Genomic DNA, 23,748 nt, shown 5'->3' with positions numbered 1-23,748 from the left:
TGTTTAAGTGTGTGCAGACTCATATATGTCTAGTTTGATTTGGCATTGCTGGCTTCATCAAGAATCTTGATTTAAGAATTGATCCCATGCTTGAAGCCAAGCGTGTTGAGTAGATCAAGTGTTTAATTCATGAATTGAGATTCTTGATTTAGCAGAATGGGTCTGGTTCGCTTGTTTGGTAGAATGATTCATGAATTTATTCCAAAGACCATATGTCGATAAACACATATGTTTATTACACATGTCGTATCCAGACGCGCTTTACTTTAATTTCCCAGTTTGCGCAGAAGCTTGTTTTCAACCGCAGAAACGCAAATCTTCAATTTCTTTTCTCAGGCATTAGCGCAGACGCGCATCTTCTTCCGCAGAAGCGCATCGATTCTTCCTAGATATGGCCTTTTTGCGCAAACGGACGTGTTTGAAGCGCAAAAGCGCATTAGTATTCGCATAGTTGCGCAGAAGCGCTTCCTCGAGCGCATAAGCGCTATGGATTTCTTGAAGCCACTGACTTTTAACGTTTCTGCTCCTAATTCATGAGCTTCTGCACTCTTTCTCATCCAGCAGGTGTAGATTCCCTTGTTCCTTGCACAGATGCATTATAGCTCACGCTGATATCTCACAATCGAACCGTCGGATTGAGATAAAATTTTGACAATAGTTAGCTTTAAAACATCTTAAAATTTATTATGAACTGTGTAGATTGGGTTTAGATATTTCTAACATCCCCAGTATTTTTGACAACAGAAACGAAAAGGTACGTAAGAAGTGTCTTATATTTAATCAAAGTTGCTGCTGCATTTCATAAACTGATAATATTGCATAAACTCATATAAATACGTGCACAATATCAGTAAAAAACAGTGAAATCAATGTATTTTCACCACGGTCTAGAGAAGAAATACGATTAGAGAGAACAAAAGTAGCCAAAACACACATTCAACCTAACCAAAACTAAATTCTCCTGTCAGACTGCATAATACTTCTAACCAAATCATAAATCTAACCAAAACAAAATAATCACCAGTAGCAAAAAACAATTCTTCTCATAAAATCCAATAATGGTCATTTCTTGTTGATCGAAGCTTGCGACAAAGTTATTTTGTTCTTTGAGAAGGTTGGTCCAGAGTTAGGCTTTGATACCGAGGCAACTGGTTGAGATGTTGATTGAACTTGTCTTCTATGATCATATGAGACAGCTCTTAGCCGGGAGATCGTGGTTTAATTTCTACCACCTTTGACAAACAATGGTTTGTGAATTATGGTAGATTGATTCACCTAAAACAATTTAAACCATAGATTTAATATCTGAAAAATAAAATGACAATCAATATCTGGTTTTTGACCGATAGTAGACCAATTCAACTTACATTCACATCACATATTGTGTTCGAGCTTCCTTCAATATGTATCCCAGTAGCACCTGGTTTTCTTACCTATATACAATGTTCACGGAATTAATGTAAAGAATAAAGAAAAAGAAACCAACATAATAGTTGATATCATGGCATCAAAACAGATAATTAGAGGATTCAATTCACAGTAGCCAGCATCAACATGTAAATGAAGTTATACCATTTTTGAGTCGCTGCTCAAGTGCTCTAGATTGATGAATTTTCAAAAAACAGTAAAGAACATACAAGAAACAATAATAGAACTTTATCAAACTTTAACAGGTAGAAAATCACCAATAAAAAACATCCAAGAAACAATAATAAGAAAGCTCAACAATCACAATCACATAGGTGAAGGAAGTCAGTGAAATAACCTGTAATTTCTTCCTTGTGTAGATTACCAAATTTGTCTTCGTTGATTGGACATTTCTTTGTTGTAACATTTCTTTGATTATGACCTAATCGACCACAACCCTTGCACTTGTTTTGTCTTCGTAAAGCTTTCAATTTGGTGCGACTCGAGGTTGGCGGTTCATCAGGTTCCCTTCTTCGCAATTTGGCCGGTCTTTCAGCTTTGTTCTTTTTGTAAACAGGAGGCAGTGGTGGTGGAAAATCACAATCAGGCCACAAATCAGGTCCATTCATTGGCATTATTGACCTTGAATAACAAATTTTATAAAATTCAGTCGTGTAATAGTGACTGACATAAGTCTTTGCGTCTTCATACTTGAACCAAAGATCACATATTACATGCTTGCATGGAATACCAATCAAATCACATTGTCTACAACTCCAAGATTTTGTTGAAAGGTCCACTGTGTATTGTTCCTGACTGTTTGAGGTCTTAACTTGGAAGTTCATATCATCTGATTTCATGGGAATTTGTTTGACAGCCTCCAAAAAAATTTTTTTGTAAAATGACTCTTATCTTTGGAAAGATTCTTGTATTCTACTTTTCAGCCTTCTCACGATTGAACTGAAACTGCAACATCAACAGATTTCTGATTGCTTCAAACATTTCAATTATTGACTTCTCTCTTGTATCCAAAATAAAGCTATTGAAGTTTTCACACATATTATTTAACAATATGTCGCATTTGGGGATAGTGCTGAAATATGCCTTACTCCAATGATTTTCAGGCTTCTTTGCTAACCAATCGTAAGCATTACGATCAATCTCCTTCAACTCTTGAATCCGTATACGAAACTCATCGACTCTAGTCGACTTTGCAGCAGCCCACAAAGTATTTTTTATAGCCACACTTTTGAATCCATCATTCTTCATGTTGGTATGCAAGTGTCTTACACAAAATCTGTGCTCAGCATTCGGACATAAACTCTCCAAAGCAGGAATCAATCTTTTATGTTTGTCTGACATAAATGTCCATGCATAATCATTCTCTAGCTCTATGTCGGTGGCTAACAACTGCAAAAACCACATCCAAGTATCTTTCGTATCTCCCTCAACCAATGTATAACATACTGGAAATATGTTATTATTTGAATCTAACCCAACAGCAGACAACAATTGTCCTCCAGTCCTTGATTTAAGAAAACAACCATCAATGCCAATCACGGGCCTACAAGCATCTTGGTAACCAAACTTACAGGCAGAAAAGCAAACATACATCCTTTGAAACCTCGGTCTACCTTCATCACCAGTCAACTTCAAAATCACAGTGACATCTCTATCAGTCCTTTTCAACTCGGCACAATAGTTTCTAATTTTACTAAATTGCTCCTCAATACTGCCCTCTGCCAAACTCAATGTTTTTCTCTTTGCTAAATAACCACTTTCATGGTAACATCTTAATTCAATGATTCCCGAACTTGATTCTTGAACTCAACGCTTCCTAACTTAGGATTTGATATGAATTTTTTGGAAAATGTTTTTCCTAACCAAGTTGAGTTCACGCTTTTGTTTTTCAGAAGCCAAAAACATTTGTTGTGCTCTCCTTGGAAAGTTTTTACTTGCCAACAACTATCATTGGTCATCATCGATGCATGAATTACCCATCCACGGTCATTGTTTCTGCATTGCGCCCTAAGCCTCTTGCCATCATTCTTTACAATCCTGACTGACATTCCTCTTCTGATGCAATGAGTCTTAATTGCAAATTTTGCTTCTTTATTTGACCTAAAAATCAGCCCAAGCTTTAATTCTAGGTTTTCAGATTCAGTCTCTGCATCAAACATAGCAAAATTTCACATATCATCATCATCCTCATCAGAATTCAATGGACTCCCCGATACATCATCATTTACACAATCATCATCCCCCTCATTTTGTTGCATCCTACTAAGCAAATTCTCATATATGTTCCCATCATCATTATTCCCACTGAAACAAGCATCACAATCTATGAAAGTATCAAACAATTCATCAAGTTCATAATCACTTTCGTTAAATGCATCAACATCTTCAACTTCACTGTCATGATTATGTATCTCAGATTCCCCAATTCCTGTCTCCATCCTAATCAGTATGCTGCCCAATCCCATCTGACTGCTCGCACCATCATTACGTTCAATGTATATTTCAACCTCGTAATTCTTTGGAATATGAGGGATAATGTCCATAACATCTATGTCATTCTCTAAATATCTTCCATCTTTCAAATTTTCTCCAAATTTATGCCAAAATTTGATACACTTGTCAGGACATCCTACATCCTCTGCATAACCCCACAATTCGATCATCCCTAATTTATCCCTATCAACATAGTCAAAGTACTCAAACTGTCCACCGATGTATTCTTTGTACTCAAGACCAGATTTCATATCCCCGTTATAATGTAGTTTAATCGTAAGACAATCTGGTCGTCCGTAAATTCCTAAAAAAATGCAAAAATTATAACTCAATAAATAATGAAAATAGTAACATAGTGATATTATGGAAATCGTATACATATATGTGTGTATTACCATAATTTGGAGTCTAATACAAGCGAGATTTACTATGTTGAGCCATTAAATCTCATCAAGACGAAATCGAGTGTAATCAGCAAATAAACTTCCCTTAGAATTCTCAGTCCTACAAATAATTTTTTTTTAATAAAACTCTTCTTAGGTAGAGTTGAAGATTCATATATAACCTAAATAAGGTGAAACTAAGATAAGTTAAAATCAAAATTTTGGACAAACAAGCTGTAAAAGCAAAAATAATAAAAAAACAATCTTAAATTATAACCCACCGAGCAGCAGAAATGAAGAGCCCAAATTAGGAGGAAACAAGTGTAGATTCAAGCAAACACAGAGCTTCGATCCAAGAACAGCTCCAAATCAATCTACGACGCCCATCGAGAGAGATTCAAAGAATTGAATCTCAAACCCTAAGATGCCGAAATAGGGTAACCGTTGCAGTTGGCCTCCCGTGGAGAGACATCGTCGCAGCTGATGGGCACACCAAGAATACAGAAACGGGGAGTAGATTAGGTTTCGAGTGTCGGTGGGAAATTGGAAAATATGGGTTGACCGATTGAATGAGGAAACAAGTAAACTTTCAATGGAAATATGGGTTTGACCGGTTGAAGGAGGTGAAATGTAAACTTTCAATGGGTTAAGTCGGTAAATGTCGTTATTTTTTACACTTAATTTGGACGGAAGGACCTATTGTGGAAAGACGGTAAAGATCGGAGGACCAAATTGGGTCGATGAAACAATGAGGGACCAAATCAGGAAAATGACCTAAATTGAGGTACTAAATTGGGAATTATCCCATTATTTAACACATGTTGATTTTTTATTATTCGCCAGTCTCACCCTAGACATGAGCATTATCTGTCCAACACTTTTGAGGATTTAAATATTTGATAATTGCAGTTAGAAATGGAACTGCAATTGGAAATTCTCAATTGCAGTAGGAGATGATATTGATGCGAGAATATTTGAGACAGAAAAATATAAGGGCACTAGTTTATTAGATGATCTTGTGTTTGATAACATTAATGGCGCATTCATGCAAAGCGATGGACAAGAATTTTCATATCAACCTATATTCTTGAGGAAACCAATTCACCATTTCCTTCTCAACCAGTTAGTTTAGAGGTTCCTTCGACAATCAGAAAATGAGCTAGGACGAGTTTGAATTAAAATCAAGAACATCAAATAATATTGACCCTGATATTATGCAGAAGCTCTCTTCAAATCTTGAGAAGGATGCTTCTAAGATTGAATCGGTTGGTGTTATAGACGATAGTAGTTGGGATGCAATTAAGGAAGTCCCATATTTGAATAATCATACTCGGTTAAAAGTACTTGATTTGCTTAATAGCGTAGCAAAGAAGATGGCTTTTTTGAAAATGACAATTGAAGAACGTTCGGAGTGGATACATTATAAAATGAATGAGTAAGTGATTTCGGGGGGATGGCATAAGTTAATAATAACTACTACCGAGTTAGAATTTTTTTACTGCTATTTTTTTTGGATTGTTTTTTTAGTTATTGAACTAGTAGATAATGTTTAGATTTTGAATTATTTGTATAATTTTGGATTTTTTATCAAACATATTTTGATAGAGTTTAATTCATAATTTTGGTGATTAATACACAAGAACATATCAAACAAAACCAAGATCAAATCTTTGCCAAAATCGATCTTACTTCAAGGGTATTGTTGTGAAAAATACTCGCACGCGTACGAGGTCAAGTTTTAATAAAGTGATAAAATAGAGTGTCGATCCCACGAAGAATAATAATGAAAAAATATTCAGTTCTTGTAATTAAAATAGTCCTAATTTTATTTAGAAAATTAAGTAAAAGGTTTTGGCTTTCAACTTAAACTAACTTCAGAAATCTTAGACAACTTAAGCAAAATGCGCACACAAATTCAAGAATTATTCAATGAGAAGAAAATTTCTAGGTGTATTGATTTCACCTGGTTTTGACAACAATCACTCCTAATTAACTTAATTTCATGAATTCTATTTGATTAATAGTCAAGAACACTTAGGTAATTCTAATTCCCTCTCCCGAGTGCCAATTAGATTGTATTAACTACAGTTTAATTCCAATATTCCTATCAAGAATCTAATTGTAGTGATATGTGAAAATGATGTTCTTCCTAAAACTCCATTAAATTTATATTCCCTCCCGAGATATATAAACAGTTAAGGTGTATTTTCTAATGATCCTATTCAGAATCCCCTCTCCCGAGTGCCAGATTCCAAATAAATATAACAATCCAATTTATGGCCACTAAATTGGAAAGACAATTCAAAGCTAGAAAAACAATTAATTTCATAGAATTCAATCAAATAAAATTAAGAAGTTATAAACGTGTCTCAACCAGGCTACATCAAACCCCTAGACTATGGAAGTTTAGTTCATAATCTCAAATAAATAAAAACAAATCATAGTTTTCAATCCAAGCATGATTCAAAAATTAGAAGAATAAAAGAAAACAAATCCAAAGATCGATCCCGTGTCTGGATGATCTTCGTCTTCGTTCTTCACGTTCTTCAGCAAATTTTTCTTCCAAATTCACGATCAAGCTCTCCAAATTTTTTGTGTTGTGTTGCGGCTGCTGCTAACCCTTATTTCGTCCAGAATTCCCCTATAAATAAGCTCCAAAAATCATCCAAGTTAATCCCCAAAGAATCCCCAAATTTCCAAGTTTAATTAGAATTTCAAATTTCCAAAACTGCGTCGCGCGGGCGCACCCTCCATATCGCGCGGGCGCGCTCTTCCTACACATCTGCTCATCTCATTATTTTCCAGAGAGCGCGGGCGCTCCATCTGTTTGTCGCGGGCGCGCATCCTCTACGCATATTCTTCTTAAAATCCTGCCAAGTGTGCGGGCGCGCGGAATGAATTGGGCGGGCGCTCAGTCTGCTTTTTCTTGAGCTTTTTCCTCTTTTCAACCAAATCTTGATTTCCACCTTTATTCTCCATCTTTTGGGCTTATTTTCACTCAAACTCAACATTTTTACTTATTTCCTACAACCACAAAAACAAGAACAGTTCATGCAATATCTCCCGATAATTCCTCAAAAGTCTAATAAAATTGATGCCCCCAAAAAATATATGGGTCTAGTCTGACCCAAACCCGATAACCCATGTACGGGAAAGATATCTCAATATTCAAAAGTTCTATTATATGTCAAGGCCCAAGCTTAATAAGAGCCCAATCAATACAAAAGGATAATATTTATGGTCCAGGCCCTAACTGTTGCGCCCATTGAGCCGAGCCATGATTAGTAGACATAGAGGCCCAACCCGGGCCCAACATGTGAAAGCTCTGATAATCATGAATATTTAAGAATCTCTATCAGATAAAGATAAACTCCAATAAATCTGGGATTTTATAAGGACTGTAAGTCGGTTCAAGAGTCCTAGTGACTGTATCATTGAGTCCTACTGGAACACATGTTCTACATCAACAAGGTAATCTACCCCTCTAGCCCCTATAAATACAGGTATTGTTTATGGTCTTACACATTCACTTCTTCTATTCACATATTCACTCACTTTATTCTCTTTCTTTGCTATTTATTTTTTGAGCACTGACTTAAGCATCGGAGGGGTCACGCCGAAAACACTTTCGGCGCCCCCTAACTTAGCTTCTGTCTGTGCAGAGCACGTGCTACCCGACCCGACCTGTTTCACTGAAGAATTTGAAGATCCGCTCTACCAGACCGAACCCGAGGTGAAATTTCCGACATCATCAATTGGCGCCGTTTGTGGGAATTTGAAAACAAAGGGTTAATATGGTGAGTACAAGAAAAGAGAAGAAGAAACAAATTTCGGATTCTCGCATGGCTTGCGCATTAGAAACTTGAAAAATTCATTTCAATTAACTGAACTGTCGGATCGGGTTCAAATTTTGTATTCATATTCATTAATACGTTTTTAAGGATCTGAACAGTAGATATTGTGATTGGTGGTCTGTAGAATCAAATCTGGACCACCGAACAGAAGTTACTCGCTCGCACAGCTTCTATGTGTTCTTCGTAGGGCTTGCATACCAGAATCTTAAAAAAATCATAGGAATTAATTCAACTGTTGGATCGAGTTAAAATTTGGTATGCATATTTATAATCATGTTATCAAGAATATGAACGGTGGGGATCGTTATTAGTGGATTGTACAATCATATCTAGACAGACAAACATACGATGCTCGCTCAAACAGCTTCTATGTGTTCTTCGCAGGGCTTGCATATCAGAATCTTGCAAAAATCATAGGAATTAATTGAACCGTCGGATTGAGTTCAAATTCTGTATACGTATTTATAATCATGTTATCAAGGATATGAAAGGTGGAGATTGTGATTGGTAGCCTGTACAATCAGATCTGGACCGCAGAGCATACACTGCTCGCTCGCACAACTTCTATGTGTTCTTCGCAGAGCTTGCATACCAGAATCTTTAAAAAATCATAGGAATTAATTTAACCGTCGGATTGAGTTCAAATTTGGTATGTGTATTTAAGATCATGTTATCAAGTATCTGATAGAACATCTTGACGCACATTCTGGACGGTTGAGATCAATTTTTGCTTGCTACATCAAGTCGGTTCTTTGATCAAAGTATAGAAGATATTATCTTGCTATACATCCAAAGTTATGTCATCGACAACCCATGAACGAGATAAGTATTTCAATCATCTTTATGTTGGAATTAAATTATTAAATTTTTATTTATCATCATTATTAATAATATTCTGAGGTATCTTTTACTATCAAAATTACATGTTTGTTTTCTTGTGATCAAATTTGTTGGACTTCTCTTGCCTTGTATTTTTGTTTGGGTTATTTTACGTCATCGGGCATGCAATCTTGCAGTAAGACCCAATTATATCACATCGGGCATGCAATCTCGCTGTAAGACCCTCTTTTATGTCATCGGACATGCAATCTCGTTGTAAGGCCCTCTTTTACGTCATCCGGCATGCAATCCTGCAATAAGGCTCAATCCAATTATATCGGGCATGCAATCTTGCAGTAAGACCCAATTATATCCCATCGGGCATGCAATCTTGTTGTAAGACCCTCTTTTACGTCATCGGGCATGCAATCTCGCTGTAAGGCCCTCTTTTACTTCATCGGGCATGTAATCTTGCAATAAGGCCCAATCCAATTATATAAGGCGTGCAATCTCGAAATAAGACCCTAATCTATTATATCGGGCATGCAATCTCGCTTTAAGGCCCTATTTTACGTCATCGGGCGTGCAATCTCGCAGTAAGGCCTTTTTTTACGATATCGGTCGTGCAATCTCGCATTAAAACCTAATTCTATTATTATCTGGCATGCAATCTTGTTGTAAGGCCCAATCCATGAATTGAAAATTTTTAAGCCCAACATAGCTTGGAAAATTATCAAAAGACCGACCAGTTCGGCAACGTGTAAGCGCACGTCACTCGTGGCCTCCATCAAAAGCTCGACCAGTTCGGCAACGTGTAAGCCCACGCCACTCGTGGCCTCCATCAAAAGCCCGACCAGTTCGGCAACGTGGAAGCCCACGCCACTCGTGGCCTCCATCAAAAGCCCGATATGTTCGGTACCCTGTAATTCCACGCAATTCGTGGTTATCACGTAATCCCACGCAGTTCGTGGTCAAACATATAAGTCCGACTAGCTCGGAACTCACCACGCGGTTCATGGTCGAACATATAAGCTCGACCAGTTCGGCACTCACCACGCGATTTGTGGTCAAACTCAAAAGCCCGACCAAGCTCGGCACAGACCACGCAATTCGTGGTCAAACTCAAAAGCCCGACCAGCTCAGCACGATGTAATTATCTCAAATTCCAAACACTTTGAAAATAGTACAATATTGTTTGACTATTGTTTGAAAGTGTATGGTCTTGTCATTACACAGTTCAGGATTGTTACTTACGCTTGGTCTTCATAGTTTTCACGTAAGACCAGAATGGTCATTATCCGGTTCAGGAATATTATGGATGGTTAACTAAGAGTTCTTACATGGGTTCAGGATCCGACCAGACCACATGGTCTAAACTTCATACTTCTTTTAGACCATAAAGGGAGGTACTATTGATGCCCGCAAAAAATATATGGGTCTGGTCTGACCCGAACCCGATAACCCATGTCCGGGAAAGATATCTCAATATCCACAAGTTCTATTATATGTCAAGGCCCAAGCTTAATAAGAGCCGAATCAATACAAAATGATAATATTTATGGTCCAGGCCCTAACTGCTGCGCCCATTGAGCCGAGCCATGATTAGTAGACATAGAGGCCTGACCCGGGCCCAACATGTGAAAGCTCTGATAATCATGAATATTTGAGAATCTCTATAAGATAAAGATAAACTCCAATAAATCTGGGATTTGATAAGGACTGTAAGTCAGTTCAAGAGTCCTAGTGACTGTTATCATTGAGTCCTACGGGAACACATGTTCTACATCAATAAGGTAATCTGCCCCTCTAGCCCCTATAAATACAGGTATTGTTTATGGTCTTACACATTCACTTTTTCTATTCACTCACTTTATTCTCGTTCTTTGCTCTTTATTTTTTGAGCACTGACTTAGGCATCGGAGGGGTCACGCCGAAAACACTTTCGGCGCCCCCTAACTTAGCTTATGTCTGTGCAGTCCAAGTCTGCGTTCCTCCCCTTCTGTTCCGATTCCCTTTTCTGCGGTCTAAGAATGTATTTATATGGCTTTGAAAAGCCCACTAAATAAAGCCCGCAAAATAAGAGTTTAAAAATCCAAAATTATATTTTTTTCTCTGCACGATCACGCCGCTCGATCGGTTGAAATGTGCGGATCGAGCGGGCAAATTTCACCAACTTTCTGTCCAGAATTTATAAAGTGTCCCGCTCGATTGTTAAAGAACACCCGATCGAGTGGTGTCACTTTTCCTCGCAAACACAGCAGCAGATCACATTGCGCTCTTCAATCTCCATGCATGCACGTTAGCGCTCCCAGCCGCGCCCCATGCTTGCGCTAACCACATCAACCTTGCGCGATTGCTCTAAACATCAGCGCACCAATTCTGCTTCTTCAATTCTTGCAAAGCGCTATCGCGCTACTCAATCTACAGCAGCGCATCATTTTTCTTGCTCTTCATCCTTCATCCTTGCACCAAGCAAGCGCAAGCGCGCTTCCATCACTCTCCATCTGAGCGACTTCTTGCGCTGAAACCATGATCCATGGCACTATCGCGCATACAAATCCATAAACAGCGCAACATCCTTGCTTTAATCTTTATTTTGACAGTGCAGCCTTTGTTCTCTTAAATCTGCGTAGAAGCGCCTTCATGCTTGCAACAACACTTCAGCAGCTGCTCTTCCATTTCCAAGTAAGACACAGCAGCACTTCATCTTCACTTCTCACAAGGCACAGACGCGCTTGTTTCCTTTCTTTAATTTCTTTTCTGGGCAACAATGCAGCTCCATGCGCAGCTCGAGTTCCATTTCCTCTCAAATTCTACATCCTACACAATAAACCGGAAAGCATGTTACGTAGACGCAATGCATGTAATACGAACAAAATATTTAATTAAACACAACAATGCATGAAAAACCAACAGTAAAAGGATATTAAAATATGTAGCACAAACACAACTATCAAATACCCCCACACTTAATACTTGCTCGCCCTCGAGCAAGTTATGCAAAAAAAATGCAAACAAAACAAAACAACATAAGCAAGGATGGATCATGACATCATAGCCTCAGAGAATTCCAATTTTTAAAACAACTCACTGATACTCTTGATTTTCTATAATCCACCTTCAGTTAAGCGCAAACGTGTGTATGTGTCATGTTATTCCAGCTAGTGCAACTTCAAAAGACAAAGTTTTAATACTGTTCGCCGACCTATAACAATTCATTGTAAGTATCAACATCAAGAATCCCTCCTCTCAACAACCCTTTAACGCAACACAACTCTCTTGAGATATAATTATGCACCTTCGGATTTTGCACCCGGTATTGCTTAAGCCCCAATAATTACCCGCAAACTTAGCTATAACTGGCTAGGATACGAATTTTTTTTCTTTTCTAATCCCCTCGTCTATAGCCCGGATGGAGCATCAACCTCATTTAATCCGCATACTTAGCCTGAATTTAATCTTTTAGGATTAGGATTTCAATCCTTTCTAGGCCCGTATGGAGTTGTAAAAATAAAAAAAAAATTCTAGGTGCGCCCAAGATCGTTTATGCCAAGTCAAAAAAATCATCAAGGTTCAAGAAACTATAAAGTACCACAAACACCTATTGACGTGCAATGGTCCAACAGACACAAACTCATCTAATACATCATTACAGTTCACTGGTCAAACATGTGTGCTTAAGATTATTCACTACTTAACATGCAGCTTCTCATATCCAATCAAGAGAAAATTTTCCACAAAAAACCATTTTTTACAACCTCTTCATAGGCTATCAATTTCCATCCTACATATTTAACACGACAGTATGCATGCAACAAGACAAAACAATTCACGAACTATATGCAAGTATGCAACAAAATGAATGCAAACATGAATGCACCCCCCCCCCCCCCCCCACACACACACACACACACACACATACTTAAATGAAGCATTGCCCTCAATGAATCAAAACACAACCACACAAACAACAAAAACACAAACACCAAAAGAAAATGCAAACGAAAAAACAAAACAATACTCCTCTGGTTTAAGTGTCGACGTTGTCCTCCTCTCCGATATCTGACTAAAAATTGGGCTGCAGATGAGCGGCACTCGGTTCTGAAAACAAAGAAAAATAAAACAAAAAAAAACTAGATTAAAGGAAAAGATACTCGGTTGCCTCCCAGCTAGCGCCTGATTTTTGGTCTTCAGCTTGACCCTCAGAAGCACTCCTCAAAGAGCGGCTGACGCCCAAAGTAAGTGTCATATGACACCACAAATGGGTCTTTGTTCCATGTGCCCTCAAGCTTGGCTAGATGTAAACAGATTACGCTCGTCACCTCAACAACACTCCATAGCTGGTAAACATGGGAAGAGACTGTCTCTGCTGGCTCTCGGAAGCCAAAATCTTTTGAAACAGGTACCGACGGAACATCTTCCGGTTGAGGTTCAATAAGAGGAGAAGACTCAAGCACCTCTAAATCTTTAGTATGACTTGATTCGCTCTCCCAATCCTGGTTCTCTGAGTCAACATCGTCAAACCAAATTGGGTTGGTCACTGCTTGAGTATCTTGCTTCACCTCTTGTTCTCGGTATTCATGGAGGATTGATTTCTTCATATTCTCTATGTGCTCCACAAGGTGACATCTATAATTTTTTAGATCTTCTTTAGCTGCCTCAGTCGATGCCACAATCTTGCTCATCAAATCCTCCAGCGGATGTAAGACCCTTTGAAAACAACTTCCCTCCTCCTGTTGAAACTCGAATGGTTGGTCTGTAAGATCCGGGTATTGAAAGTGCGAACACCGGTAATAATCAAACTCTGTCATATCATCCATCAGGTGTCTAATGATCTCATCATCTTGGCAGAATATTGAAATACCGGCTGTGAAAACTCCATCAATCACCCACCTTCTTGTCACTGCATCCAAACCATTAAAATTTTTTTGAGAGAATAGTTAGAAAACTCAAAATACCGAAAGATGGTTTTCCAATCTTTGAATCTCTTCCATGCTGCGTAGAATGGCTCTTCGCGTTGCTGGATAAAACTTGTGAATACTTGTCGATTTGACATCTCGAAGTATTACACCAAGAATCCTCCTTCGCCTATGCAAAATTCTTTCTATCTCTGGGTAGCATGGAAATTTTTCTTCTTCCGAAGATTCACCTGCACGCACGAACAAACCAGAGTAGCACAAGGAAGAATAATAAAAATAAAAAATAAAAACAAAAACGAAAACACAAATAAATTAAACGCCTTCCCCGGCAACGGCGCCAAAATTTGGTAGCGCTAATTCGTGTCGCGCTCAAATTACCCAACTCAAATCAGATAAATAAAAATGTAATAGCGAGAGTAGGGATCGTTCCCACGAGAAAAGTAAAATTTATTTGTGCTTTTAAAATACTGAAAATAAATAAGGGGATGTTTGGTTTTGAAAAATAAACTACTAATAAATTAAAATAATTAAAACAAGTCTTGGTATTGGTCGACTACACCCTTGAAATCATTCACTCGATCATCGATTCTCTAAAAATAATTAATTCTCATTGAATATTCACCATTGGAAATTAAATTCCTGTTTCACCTTAATCTTAGTTAACTAGACACAAGCGTTCTAAATTAACCCTTACCAATGAATTAATCCAATACAAGCAATTAGATTTAAACCCACGACATCATTCAAACTAGTAAAACTGATGAATCTGGACAACACATACACAAGCGGATGTATTTAGTCTAGTCAATTGTTATCTCTACAATTCATAAACTCACAAGCGGACGATTATTAATTGTAGTTGTTTCGCAAATTAAATGATTCAAACAATTACGGATTTAAATTCCAATTTAGCAGTTGATTGTATAGCGAAATCACAGGCCTTATAATCTCACACACAAGCATGACCATCAATTCAAAATAACACTTGATACTCAATTAAAATAAAACAATCAAAACCGAATCTCACGAATTAAATAAAATCAAGGGTTCGTCTTCCTCAACCAAGAACAAAAACTAAAAAGAATTAAACTAAGAAAAAGAAAAGAACTTAGCCGCCCAGATGAATTCTCTCTGCTTCAGCCATTCAAGTCTGCGTTCCTCCCCTACTGTTCCGATTCCCTTTTTTGCGGTCTAATAATGTATTTATATGGCTTCGAAAAGCCCACGAAATAAAGCCCACAAAATAAGAGTTTAAAAATCCAAAATTATATTTTTTTCTCTGCACGATCACGCCGCTCGATCGGTTGAAATGTGCGGATCGAGCGGCCAAATTTCACCAACTTTCTGTCCAGAATTTATAAAGTGTCCCGCTCGATTGTTAAAGAACGCCCGATCGAGCGGTGTTACTTTTCCTCGCAAACACAGCAGCAGATCACCTTGCGCCCTTCAATCTCCATGCATGCGCGTTAGCGCTCCTAGCCGCGCCCCATGCTTGCGCTAACCACATCAACCTTGCTCGATTGCTCTAAACATCAGCGCACCAATTTTGCTTCTTCAATTCTTGCAAAGGGCTATCGCGCTACTCAATCTACAGCAACACATCATTTTTCTTGCTCTTCATCCTTCATCCTTGCACCAAGCAAGCGCAATCGCGCTTCCATCACTCTTCATCTGCGCGACTTCTTGCGCTGAAACCATGATCCATAGCGCTATCGTGCATACAAATCCATCAACAACGCAACATCCTTGCTTTAATTTTCATTTTACAACGCAGCCTTTGTTCTCTTAAATCTGCGTAGAAGCGCCTTTATGCTTGCAATAGCACTTCAGCTGCTGCTCTTCCATTTCCAAGTAAGACACAGCAGCACTTCATCTTCACTTCTCACAAGGCACAGACGCGCTTGTTTCCTTTCTTTAATTTCTTTTCTGGGCAAAAATGCAGCTCCATGCGCAGCTCAAGTTCCATTTCCTCTCAAATTCTACATCCTACACAATAAACCGGAAAGCATGTTACGTAGACGCAATGCATGTAATACAAACAAAATATTTAATTAAACACAACAATGCATGAAAAACCAACATTAAAAGGATATTAAAATATGTAACACAAACACAACTATCAACGTACTATTAAAAATTTAACATACTGGTCGAAATAAATTCGATCTATATATGCATGGTCATAACACACAAAGATCGATATGCAGAAAAATTGTAAAGGACTGGGCCTCTGCTCTCTGCTCTGGCTCAGCCTTATTCGAACTCATGGGCCTTCTCTATACCTGGAAAGGGGAGTTTCATGCCCTCCCCAAGACTCAAACATGCATCACCAGGCTTAAGTGCATATTCTTTCGGAGTCTATGCACTTAAGCCTGGTGGTGCATATTCCTTCTAAATGCACAATTTTAGGCTCGAATCGAAGATTATGACATGAGGAACAAAAGCCCTCACTCCATTTTGGGTTTCCGGCGGCGTACGACGGCGGATCTCGACAACAAAGGTGACGGGTTTGCCGAAAATCGTGATAGAAATATGAAATAGAGGTACCAAAAGATAGATCCCGTGAAGATATTTCCAACCCTATATTTATTTTTAAGTTTCAGCAAATGGTGGAGACCAAACGACAGCGAAAGGTGGTGGCAGTGGAAAGAAGAGAAAAGCGGGGAGAGAGAAGAGACTTCAACAGAGAGAAGGAAGAATACATGTGTTCTCTTTTGATTTGAGTTCAAAATTTGAATTTAGCCAAAAATATCGTGTTAAAATTTAACCAAGGTTTTAATAATACCTTGAAAAAATCGTGACTAATAGAATCGTGGTGGAATTTAAAATCGGTAAGAATCGATCAATAATCGACCGAAAAATAAGTCGAATCGATATTTGAATATTTGAAATCGTGTTAAATACGTGTTTTTCTTATTTTAATTGGGTTTGATATTTGAAAATATCAATTTATTTCAATTTTTTGTGTCATAAAACTTAAATATATTTTTGTGTCATAAAAATTACATATGTATTTTAATGGAGAAAGATCCTCTACTGTGGAAAGAGAAACAACATAGGATATTGTGCATTGAAATGAACATGATTTCAATATTTCATGTGTTTAATTAATTACTTAATTATTTATTTATTCTTGTTATATGAATTACATAATACTATTTAATGCACAGTATCTTGTGATGTTTCTCTCTCCACAGCAGAGGATCCGGATTCGTATTTTAATATCGTTTATACATCGATATTTTTAAATATATATTTTTTTACAAACTATTTAATTATTTGGTTTAATTATTTTAATTCAACACTTTAAAATAATAAATATCAAATTTAGAACATGATTACTTAATGTAAACATCGCAAATGTGTTAAAAATTTTTGTTTCGGAGCTACATAAATTTCAGAATGTGTTATCTGTAAATAGAACAACTCACAATGAGAGAAATGATAATCATACCAAATAATATTTATAATAACATATTTAATGAATAATGAATTTTTTAACAATAAAATATAAATATAAATTTAAAATGTGAACAAATAATGTTTTCGGATTTCCAACTCCTGTTCTGAGACAGTGAAAACGACGTAACATCTGGATTGGTATTTGGAAAATGTGAACAAATACATGATAATAAAATGAAATTTACTGAAAGAAAAGCCTAGCGTGGTAATTGCTTCATTCAAACGAAGATGAAAATTATTTGTCAATGCATTGATCCACTCTACACTATTAAGAAATTTGTTAATGACAGAAAAAAGTGAAAGAAGGAAGAAGAAATAGTAAAAAACGATAGAGAAAAAAAATAATTGAGGATGTATATCATGTCAATTAACCACGGTTTTTTAAACCGTGGTTAAGTTTGCCACGGTTTTTAAAACCATAGCTATTTTTACTCACGGTTTAAAAAATGGTGGTTAAATTAACCACGGTTTTTTAAAATCATGGTTATTCAACCACGGTTTATTAAAATGTGGATATTTTTAGTCACGGTAAAAAAACGTGACTAAATTTAGCCACGGTTAAAAAAAACCGTGGGTACTTAGCCACGGTTTTTTATAACCGTGGTTAAGTTTGCCACGGTTTTTTAAAAACCGTGGCTATTTTTATCCACGGTTTAAAAATACCGTTGTTAAATTAACCACGATTAAAAAAAACCGTAGGTACTTAGCAACGGTTTTTTAAAAAATGTGGCTATTTTTACCTATGGTTTAAGAAAATCGTGGTTAAATTAACCACGGTATTTTTAAATTGTGGTTATTCAACCACGGTTTTTTAAAACCGTTGCTACTTTTAGCAACCGTTTAAATAAAACCGTAGTTAGTTAGCTATGGTTTAAAAAAATTGGCTATTTAGCACGACTTTTTTTATAACCGTGGTTAAGTTTGCCACGGTTTTTAAAAAATCGTGGCTATTTTTACCCACAGTTTAAAAACTCGTGGTTAAATAGCAACGGTTATTTAAAACCGTGGTTAAATTTACCACGGTTTTTAAAAATCGTGGCTAATTAACCACGGTTTTCTTAAACCGTGGCTTATTAACCACAGTTTTGATAAAACCGTGGCTAAATTTACCCACAGTTTAAAAAAACCGTGGTTAAGTAGCAACGGTTTTTTAAAACCGTGGTTAAATTAACCACAGTTGTTTAAAATCATGGTTAAATTTACCGCGGTTTTTAAAAACCGTGGCTAATTAACCACGGTTTTCTTAAACCGTGACTATTTAACCACGGTTTTGATAAAACTGTGGCTTAATTTACCCACAGTTTTAAAAACTGTGGTTAATTAGCAACGGTTTTTTAAAACCGTGGTTAAATTAACCACAGTTCTTTAAAACCGTGGTTAAATTTACCACGGCTTTTAAAAACCGTGGCTAATTAACCACGGTTTTCTTAAATCGTGGCTATTTAACAACGGCTTTAATAAAATCGTGGCTAAATTAGCCACGGTTTTAAAAAACCCGTGGTTAAGTAGCAACGTTTTTTTAAAACTGTGGTTAAATTAACCACATCTGTTTAAAACCATGGTTCAATTTACCACGGTTTTTAAAAACCGTGGCTAATTAACCACGGTTTTCTTAAACCGTGGCTATTTAACCACGGTTTAAATAAAACCGTGGCTAAATTAGCCAAGGTTTTAAAAAAACCATGGTTAAATTGCAAATTTTTTTATAGCGAAATAATTTTAATGGCTTAGACCTAAAATTCATAATTATAAGCTCATAAAAGAAACTTTTCAATATATATCATGCAAAGGTGCTTCAAAATTATAATGAATATATACTCCATGGTGAAAGTAATAAATCACTTCCAAATTGTTGATTCATCTAGGCATAAGCATGTAATTTTTAGTACCATGAAGGTAAAAATTTTGCAGCTTTCTAGTAGTCAATAACTAGATTACTTTGATATTTTTCGTACAAATTCTGCTCCCACTAATCTTCTGGTGTAAATAATGGTTCATCATGTTCTCAACAAACTTAATGAAGAGACAACATCCAGAAACCTTGAGAATACCACTGATGCGAGCTTGTTTAATCTATATAGTTTTCAATATTGTATATTAAATACTCACAAACACTAGAGATTAATCCTTAAGGTTATTTCATATCACCCATCTTTCTCTAGATCACCACTGAATAATATTATTGTCACATCCATCTAATGCAAATCTAAATCAAAATGGTTATTAATTCAATCACCACGTGAAGAGAAGACATGAGAAAATATTTTCACGTAAATAATTCTCTTCTTGAATGAATTACTTAGGAAATAGTCGAACATTATGTTGTTTGATGTTGCCTAATGAGACTTTTTTTTAACTTGATGAAAACTCATTTATAATAAATAACAACTGAACCGACTTTTAGACTTCGAGCCCGTTTGGGAACATTAGACATTTTGTAAAAAGCACTTATTTTTTTAAAAAAAAAGTGCTTTTCTTAAAATGTTATGTGTTTGGTTAGAATAGAAATTTTAAAAAAAGCACTTATTTAAGCCCAAATAAGTGTTTTTTTAAAAGTCAGAAATTTTGGCTTTTTGGCTTCTGCTTATGTTTTAATTTAAAAAAGCATTTTTTAACATTTATCCAAACACTAAAACTGTTTCTGCTTTTTTTAATAAAAGCACTTTAAAAAGCTAAACGTATTTAAGTGCTTTATTAAGCCAATAACTTTTGTTTCCAAACTTGCTATTGAACTCATCTCATTATTCATAGCATTGCACCATAAATTAGATTCTTTATTGTTTATGGTTTGTGAAAAACATATTAGGATCATTTTTGGCTCAAGAATAAATAGACAAATTATTTCAGATACATAAATCACTTGAAAATTATTAATCTCTTAATTCCAATAGGTCTTCCTAATGTGGCTTCAATACTTTCACAAATTTGGATCGTGTTGTTCAACCATGTTAGGTATCCACTGTCCAGCCCATGACTTCCTTTATCTTCTTTGCTTCTTTTCCCTTCCCTACAAAAGAAATGAACCAACAACAGCAAGAAAGGAAACCAAAGAAAAGAACAGAAAAATAAAGGAATGACAGTAGAAAAAACGTGAAGAAATCGCAAGCTCCGGGGCTCAGATAACTTCAACCGTCTCTCTCAGAAAACCAGCAAGCCAAGGCGCACAAAAGGATTACCCACGCCCAAAACAAGCTTGAATCCCCTTCACACAGTAAGGAAACACACAGCCACACAAGGAACGAAGGAGAGAGACTCAGCCGTGCAGCACAAAGCTCAGACCAAAGAGGAAGCACTAAGAATACAAGAAAAGAAGATAGAAACGCTCACTCGGTTCACGAAGAACACCAAGAATGCACAAGTTTCTTTTTCTTGCGGCTGCTCAACCTCACGCACCTCTCAATCTCTCTCAATCGATCAGTCTGCAGATAAGGGTTGGGGAAAAGCTTTATACAAAATGCCTTATTAAATGGGCTGGGAAACTAAGAGTTAGTTGGGCCAAAGCCCAACAAATCTCCACCTTTTGGCCCAACGCCGGTTCACTGGTTTTGGAGAGTCACCTACAGTTATCATCATCGCCCCATAATAACAACACAAAGTCAGTATCAGTCGGAAGTATCAAAGTTTAAAATTTTCAAACACGATCTAAATTTTTCAACAGATAAACACTTAGTTCCCATATCAGCAGGATTAAATTCAGAAGGAATCTTTTCAAGATAGACAATACCTTTAGCAACCACATCACGAATGTAGTGGAATCTAACATCGATATGTTTAGTTCTATCATGAAAAACAGGATTCTTACACAGTTGGATTCCAGATTGACTATCAGAAAATACAACAACTTCACCTTCGAGAAAACCAATTTCAAAAATGAGTCCTTTCAACCAAATAGCTTCTTTTAATGCTTCAGTGACAGCTACATACTCAGATTCGGTGGTTGAAAGGGCAACAATATGTTGTAATTGAGATTTCCAGCTAATACAAGCACCACACAATGTAAACACATAAGAAGTTGTAGATTTTCTTGAAAGAGTGGGTGCCCAGTGAGCCAACTTGTGGCTATGGGCTTTGATGACTCTTTGTACAAACGATCTTTTGTTTAATATAATTTACACTTTTATTAATGGCAATGACTTTATCTTTCTTCATATTGTTATATTGTGATATACTATTGTTGTTTTGATAAAGACCTTGAATATACTATAGTGTATGTAAGATGTGGTAGAACATGGGGATGTCTATCATGAAATACATCTTATAGTCACTGTATATTCCAAACTGTTCCTAGTCGATTGAGTCGTCCGATAATAAGGATAAGGATCGCTCGAGTTTGAGACTAGCATTTGCGATGCGGAGTACCACGTTTCATTGGTAGGGAACATGAAGATGTTCGAAGCATGCAAATGGATATTCATAGGATGAATAATCGAACTACCCTATCCGGACTTTCCAAGTGGTTATCACTTATCGAGTGGATAAATTCCGCGGTTTTGGTTGTACACCATTAGTCCTTACTACTTGAAACATCATGGAGACTCTATATGCTAGTACTGTGCTTTGACTCGTTTACCGACTCTATGGGGGTCATCAGGTGTCAGGATTGGGTACAGTTACAACACATATAGGAGTCGATGCATTGTTGTCAAGGATTCACCACATACTTGCGAGTGTGGATATCCTATGCGATCTGAGGAGATATTAGTGTGACGAATCTCTGGCCAGAGTACTTGATGTGATTTAAGAAATGGTTTCTTAGTAGCACATGCGATGTCACTAATTTGATCTTCAAGATGTATTGCATAGTTATCGAATCTTGAGCGACTCTCGATATACCAATGGTTGTTGATTCGATCGGGATATATGGATGAAGGGACCGTACTGTACGCGAACCAAAATCTACTGGTTCTTGTAGGCACTATCAGTGATACCTAGGGAATCATGGGGCGATGTTGCTAGGCGCTTTACCATGATTCGTTGGGCAAGTCGGAAATCGTTGTTCCGAGTCACAAGGAGTTGTGAGCCCACGGCTAGCTGTATCCCTGAACCATTGAGGGTCACACAGTATAATGGAGTTTTTAATCCCCGTTGAGATAGTTAAATTTAAAGAGTTAAATTTAATGAATAAAGAAGTTGGACTTCTTAAATAAGAGTAAGGGAGTAGGATTTCCTAAAATGACATAGGGATGGACATTTTTTTGGAAATCACTGAATTCGGATTCAGGAAAATTTATCTTGACTTTAAAATGTGCAGAAATGGTTTCTGTGCACATTGGTGAAATCGGTTTATCAATCGGAGTCACGATGAATTTTATATTAATTTCTGAACATGCGGGCTTTGCTTGTCGGGCCTCAACTTATGACTAATGGGCCCTAAGGTGTTAGTGGCCTGCATAATAAATAAGTTATTGCATTACAGAAATTACACACAACTGGTCATAATTTTGAGAGCAAAATTTCGAAAACCCTAGCCTCCTCTCTCTCAAAGTGGCCGAACACCCTCCCTCTCTGTCTGAGAAATTCCGGTCTGTGATTTTGAATTGCAGTCTGGAATAGCGAATCAAATTCGTTTATTCTCTTCGCAGAAAACTTCTGATAGATTTTCTAGTGCAATCTATCAGAGGGATTAAACCTCTATTCGTGGACCTGATTGAAGGAAAGCTTGTTCATCAGTTCCAGGGAGATACAAGAAGCGCAGAGAAATCTGTGTGGTGTCCAATAATCTCGCTTCGAGATTGAAGGTAAAATTTAATAATAGTTATTTAATTTTACACACACAAATAATTTAATCGTTGAACGGTTGATACCCACAATATGAAATTGTTCCATAATAAAAATTTTAAACTTCCGCTGCACCGGGTATCAATCGTGATTGATCTGAGAGCCGCGTTTTCCAACAGTGGTATCAGAGCCAGGTTGCTCAGATCAAACGATTAAATTAATCGATTGTACAAAAATTTTTGAGTCTCGGTTTTTGAAACAAAATAAATATTTTTAAATAAAAAAATTTTTTTTTTTTGGGGCAAAACCCGGGCAGCGATTGGATCGCTGCCCGGTGGGGCAGCAATTGTTGCTGCCCCAGGCGGCGCACAGCGCCGCCCAAAGGGGGCGCACGGCGCCGCCCACGGCGGTGCACGGCGTCGCCCAGGGGCGGCGCTCAGCGCCGCCAGGGCAGCGCTGGGTGCAGCGCTGGGCGCTGCCCAGGGCGGCGCACGGCGCCGCCCATGGGCGACGCACGGCGCCGCCCAGGGGCGGCGCCAGGCGCCGCCAGGGCAGCGATTGTCGCTGCCCCGGCCCGCGCCCACGGGTGCGGGCCGGCCCGGGAGTGTCCCGGGCGGCCCGCGGGAAAATTAAATTTTTATTTAAAATAAATTTTAATGTATTAAAATTTTA

The 23,748-nt window shown here is 37.4% G+C and overlaps 1 protein-coding gene and 1 long non-coding RNA gene across 2 annotated transcripts; both read right to left on the bottom strand.

The window, feature by feature from the left end:
- Positions 1-1,067: 1,067 nt before the first annotated feature.
- Positions 1,068-4,665, bottom strand: LOC140870813 (uncharacterized). Its single transcript, XR_012147540.1, has 3 exons — positions 4,582-4,665; positions 1,368-1,428; positions 1,068-1,275 (listed from the first exon to the last, which is right to left on the bottom strand). It is a non-coding gene; the product is annotated as an uncharacterized lncRNA (long non-coding RNA).
- LOC140870812 (uncharacterized) lies at positions 3,505-4,627 on the bottom strand. The gene is made up of 2 exons (XM_073273212.1): positions 4,586-4,627; positions 3,505-4,225 (listed from the first exon to the last, which is right to left on the bottom strand). Exon 2 carries the CDS (start codon positions 4,170-4,172, stop codon positions 3,597-3,599), a length of 576 nt encoding a protein of 191 aa, XP_073129313.1. The 5' UTR covers positions 4,173-4,225; positions 4,586-4,627; the 3' UTR covers positions 3,505-3,596.
- Positions 4,666-23,748: the final 19,083 nt, after the last annotated feature.

This window comes from Henckelia pumila, unplaced genomic scaffold (genome assembly GCF_033568475.1).
Source record: "Henckelia pumila isolate YLH828 unplaced genomic scaffold, ASM3356847v2 CTG_254, whole genome shotgun sequence".
Lineage (NCBI taxonomy): Eukaryota > Viridiplantae > Streptophyta > Magnoliopsida > Lamiales > Gesneriaceae > Henckelia > Henckelia pumila.
Note: the sequence above shows the minus strand (reverse complement) of the source record. Positions and strands in the feature narration are given on the sequence as shown.

Bases quoted from the DNA above. Each gene is read 5' to 3' on its own strand.
- LOC140870812 (XM_073273212.1), bottom strand. From the start codon at position 4,172: ATGAAATCTGGTCTTGAGTACAAAGAATACATCGGTGGACAGTTTGAG.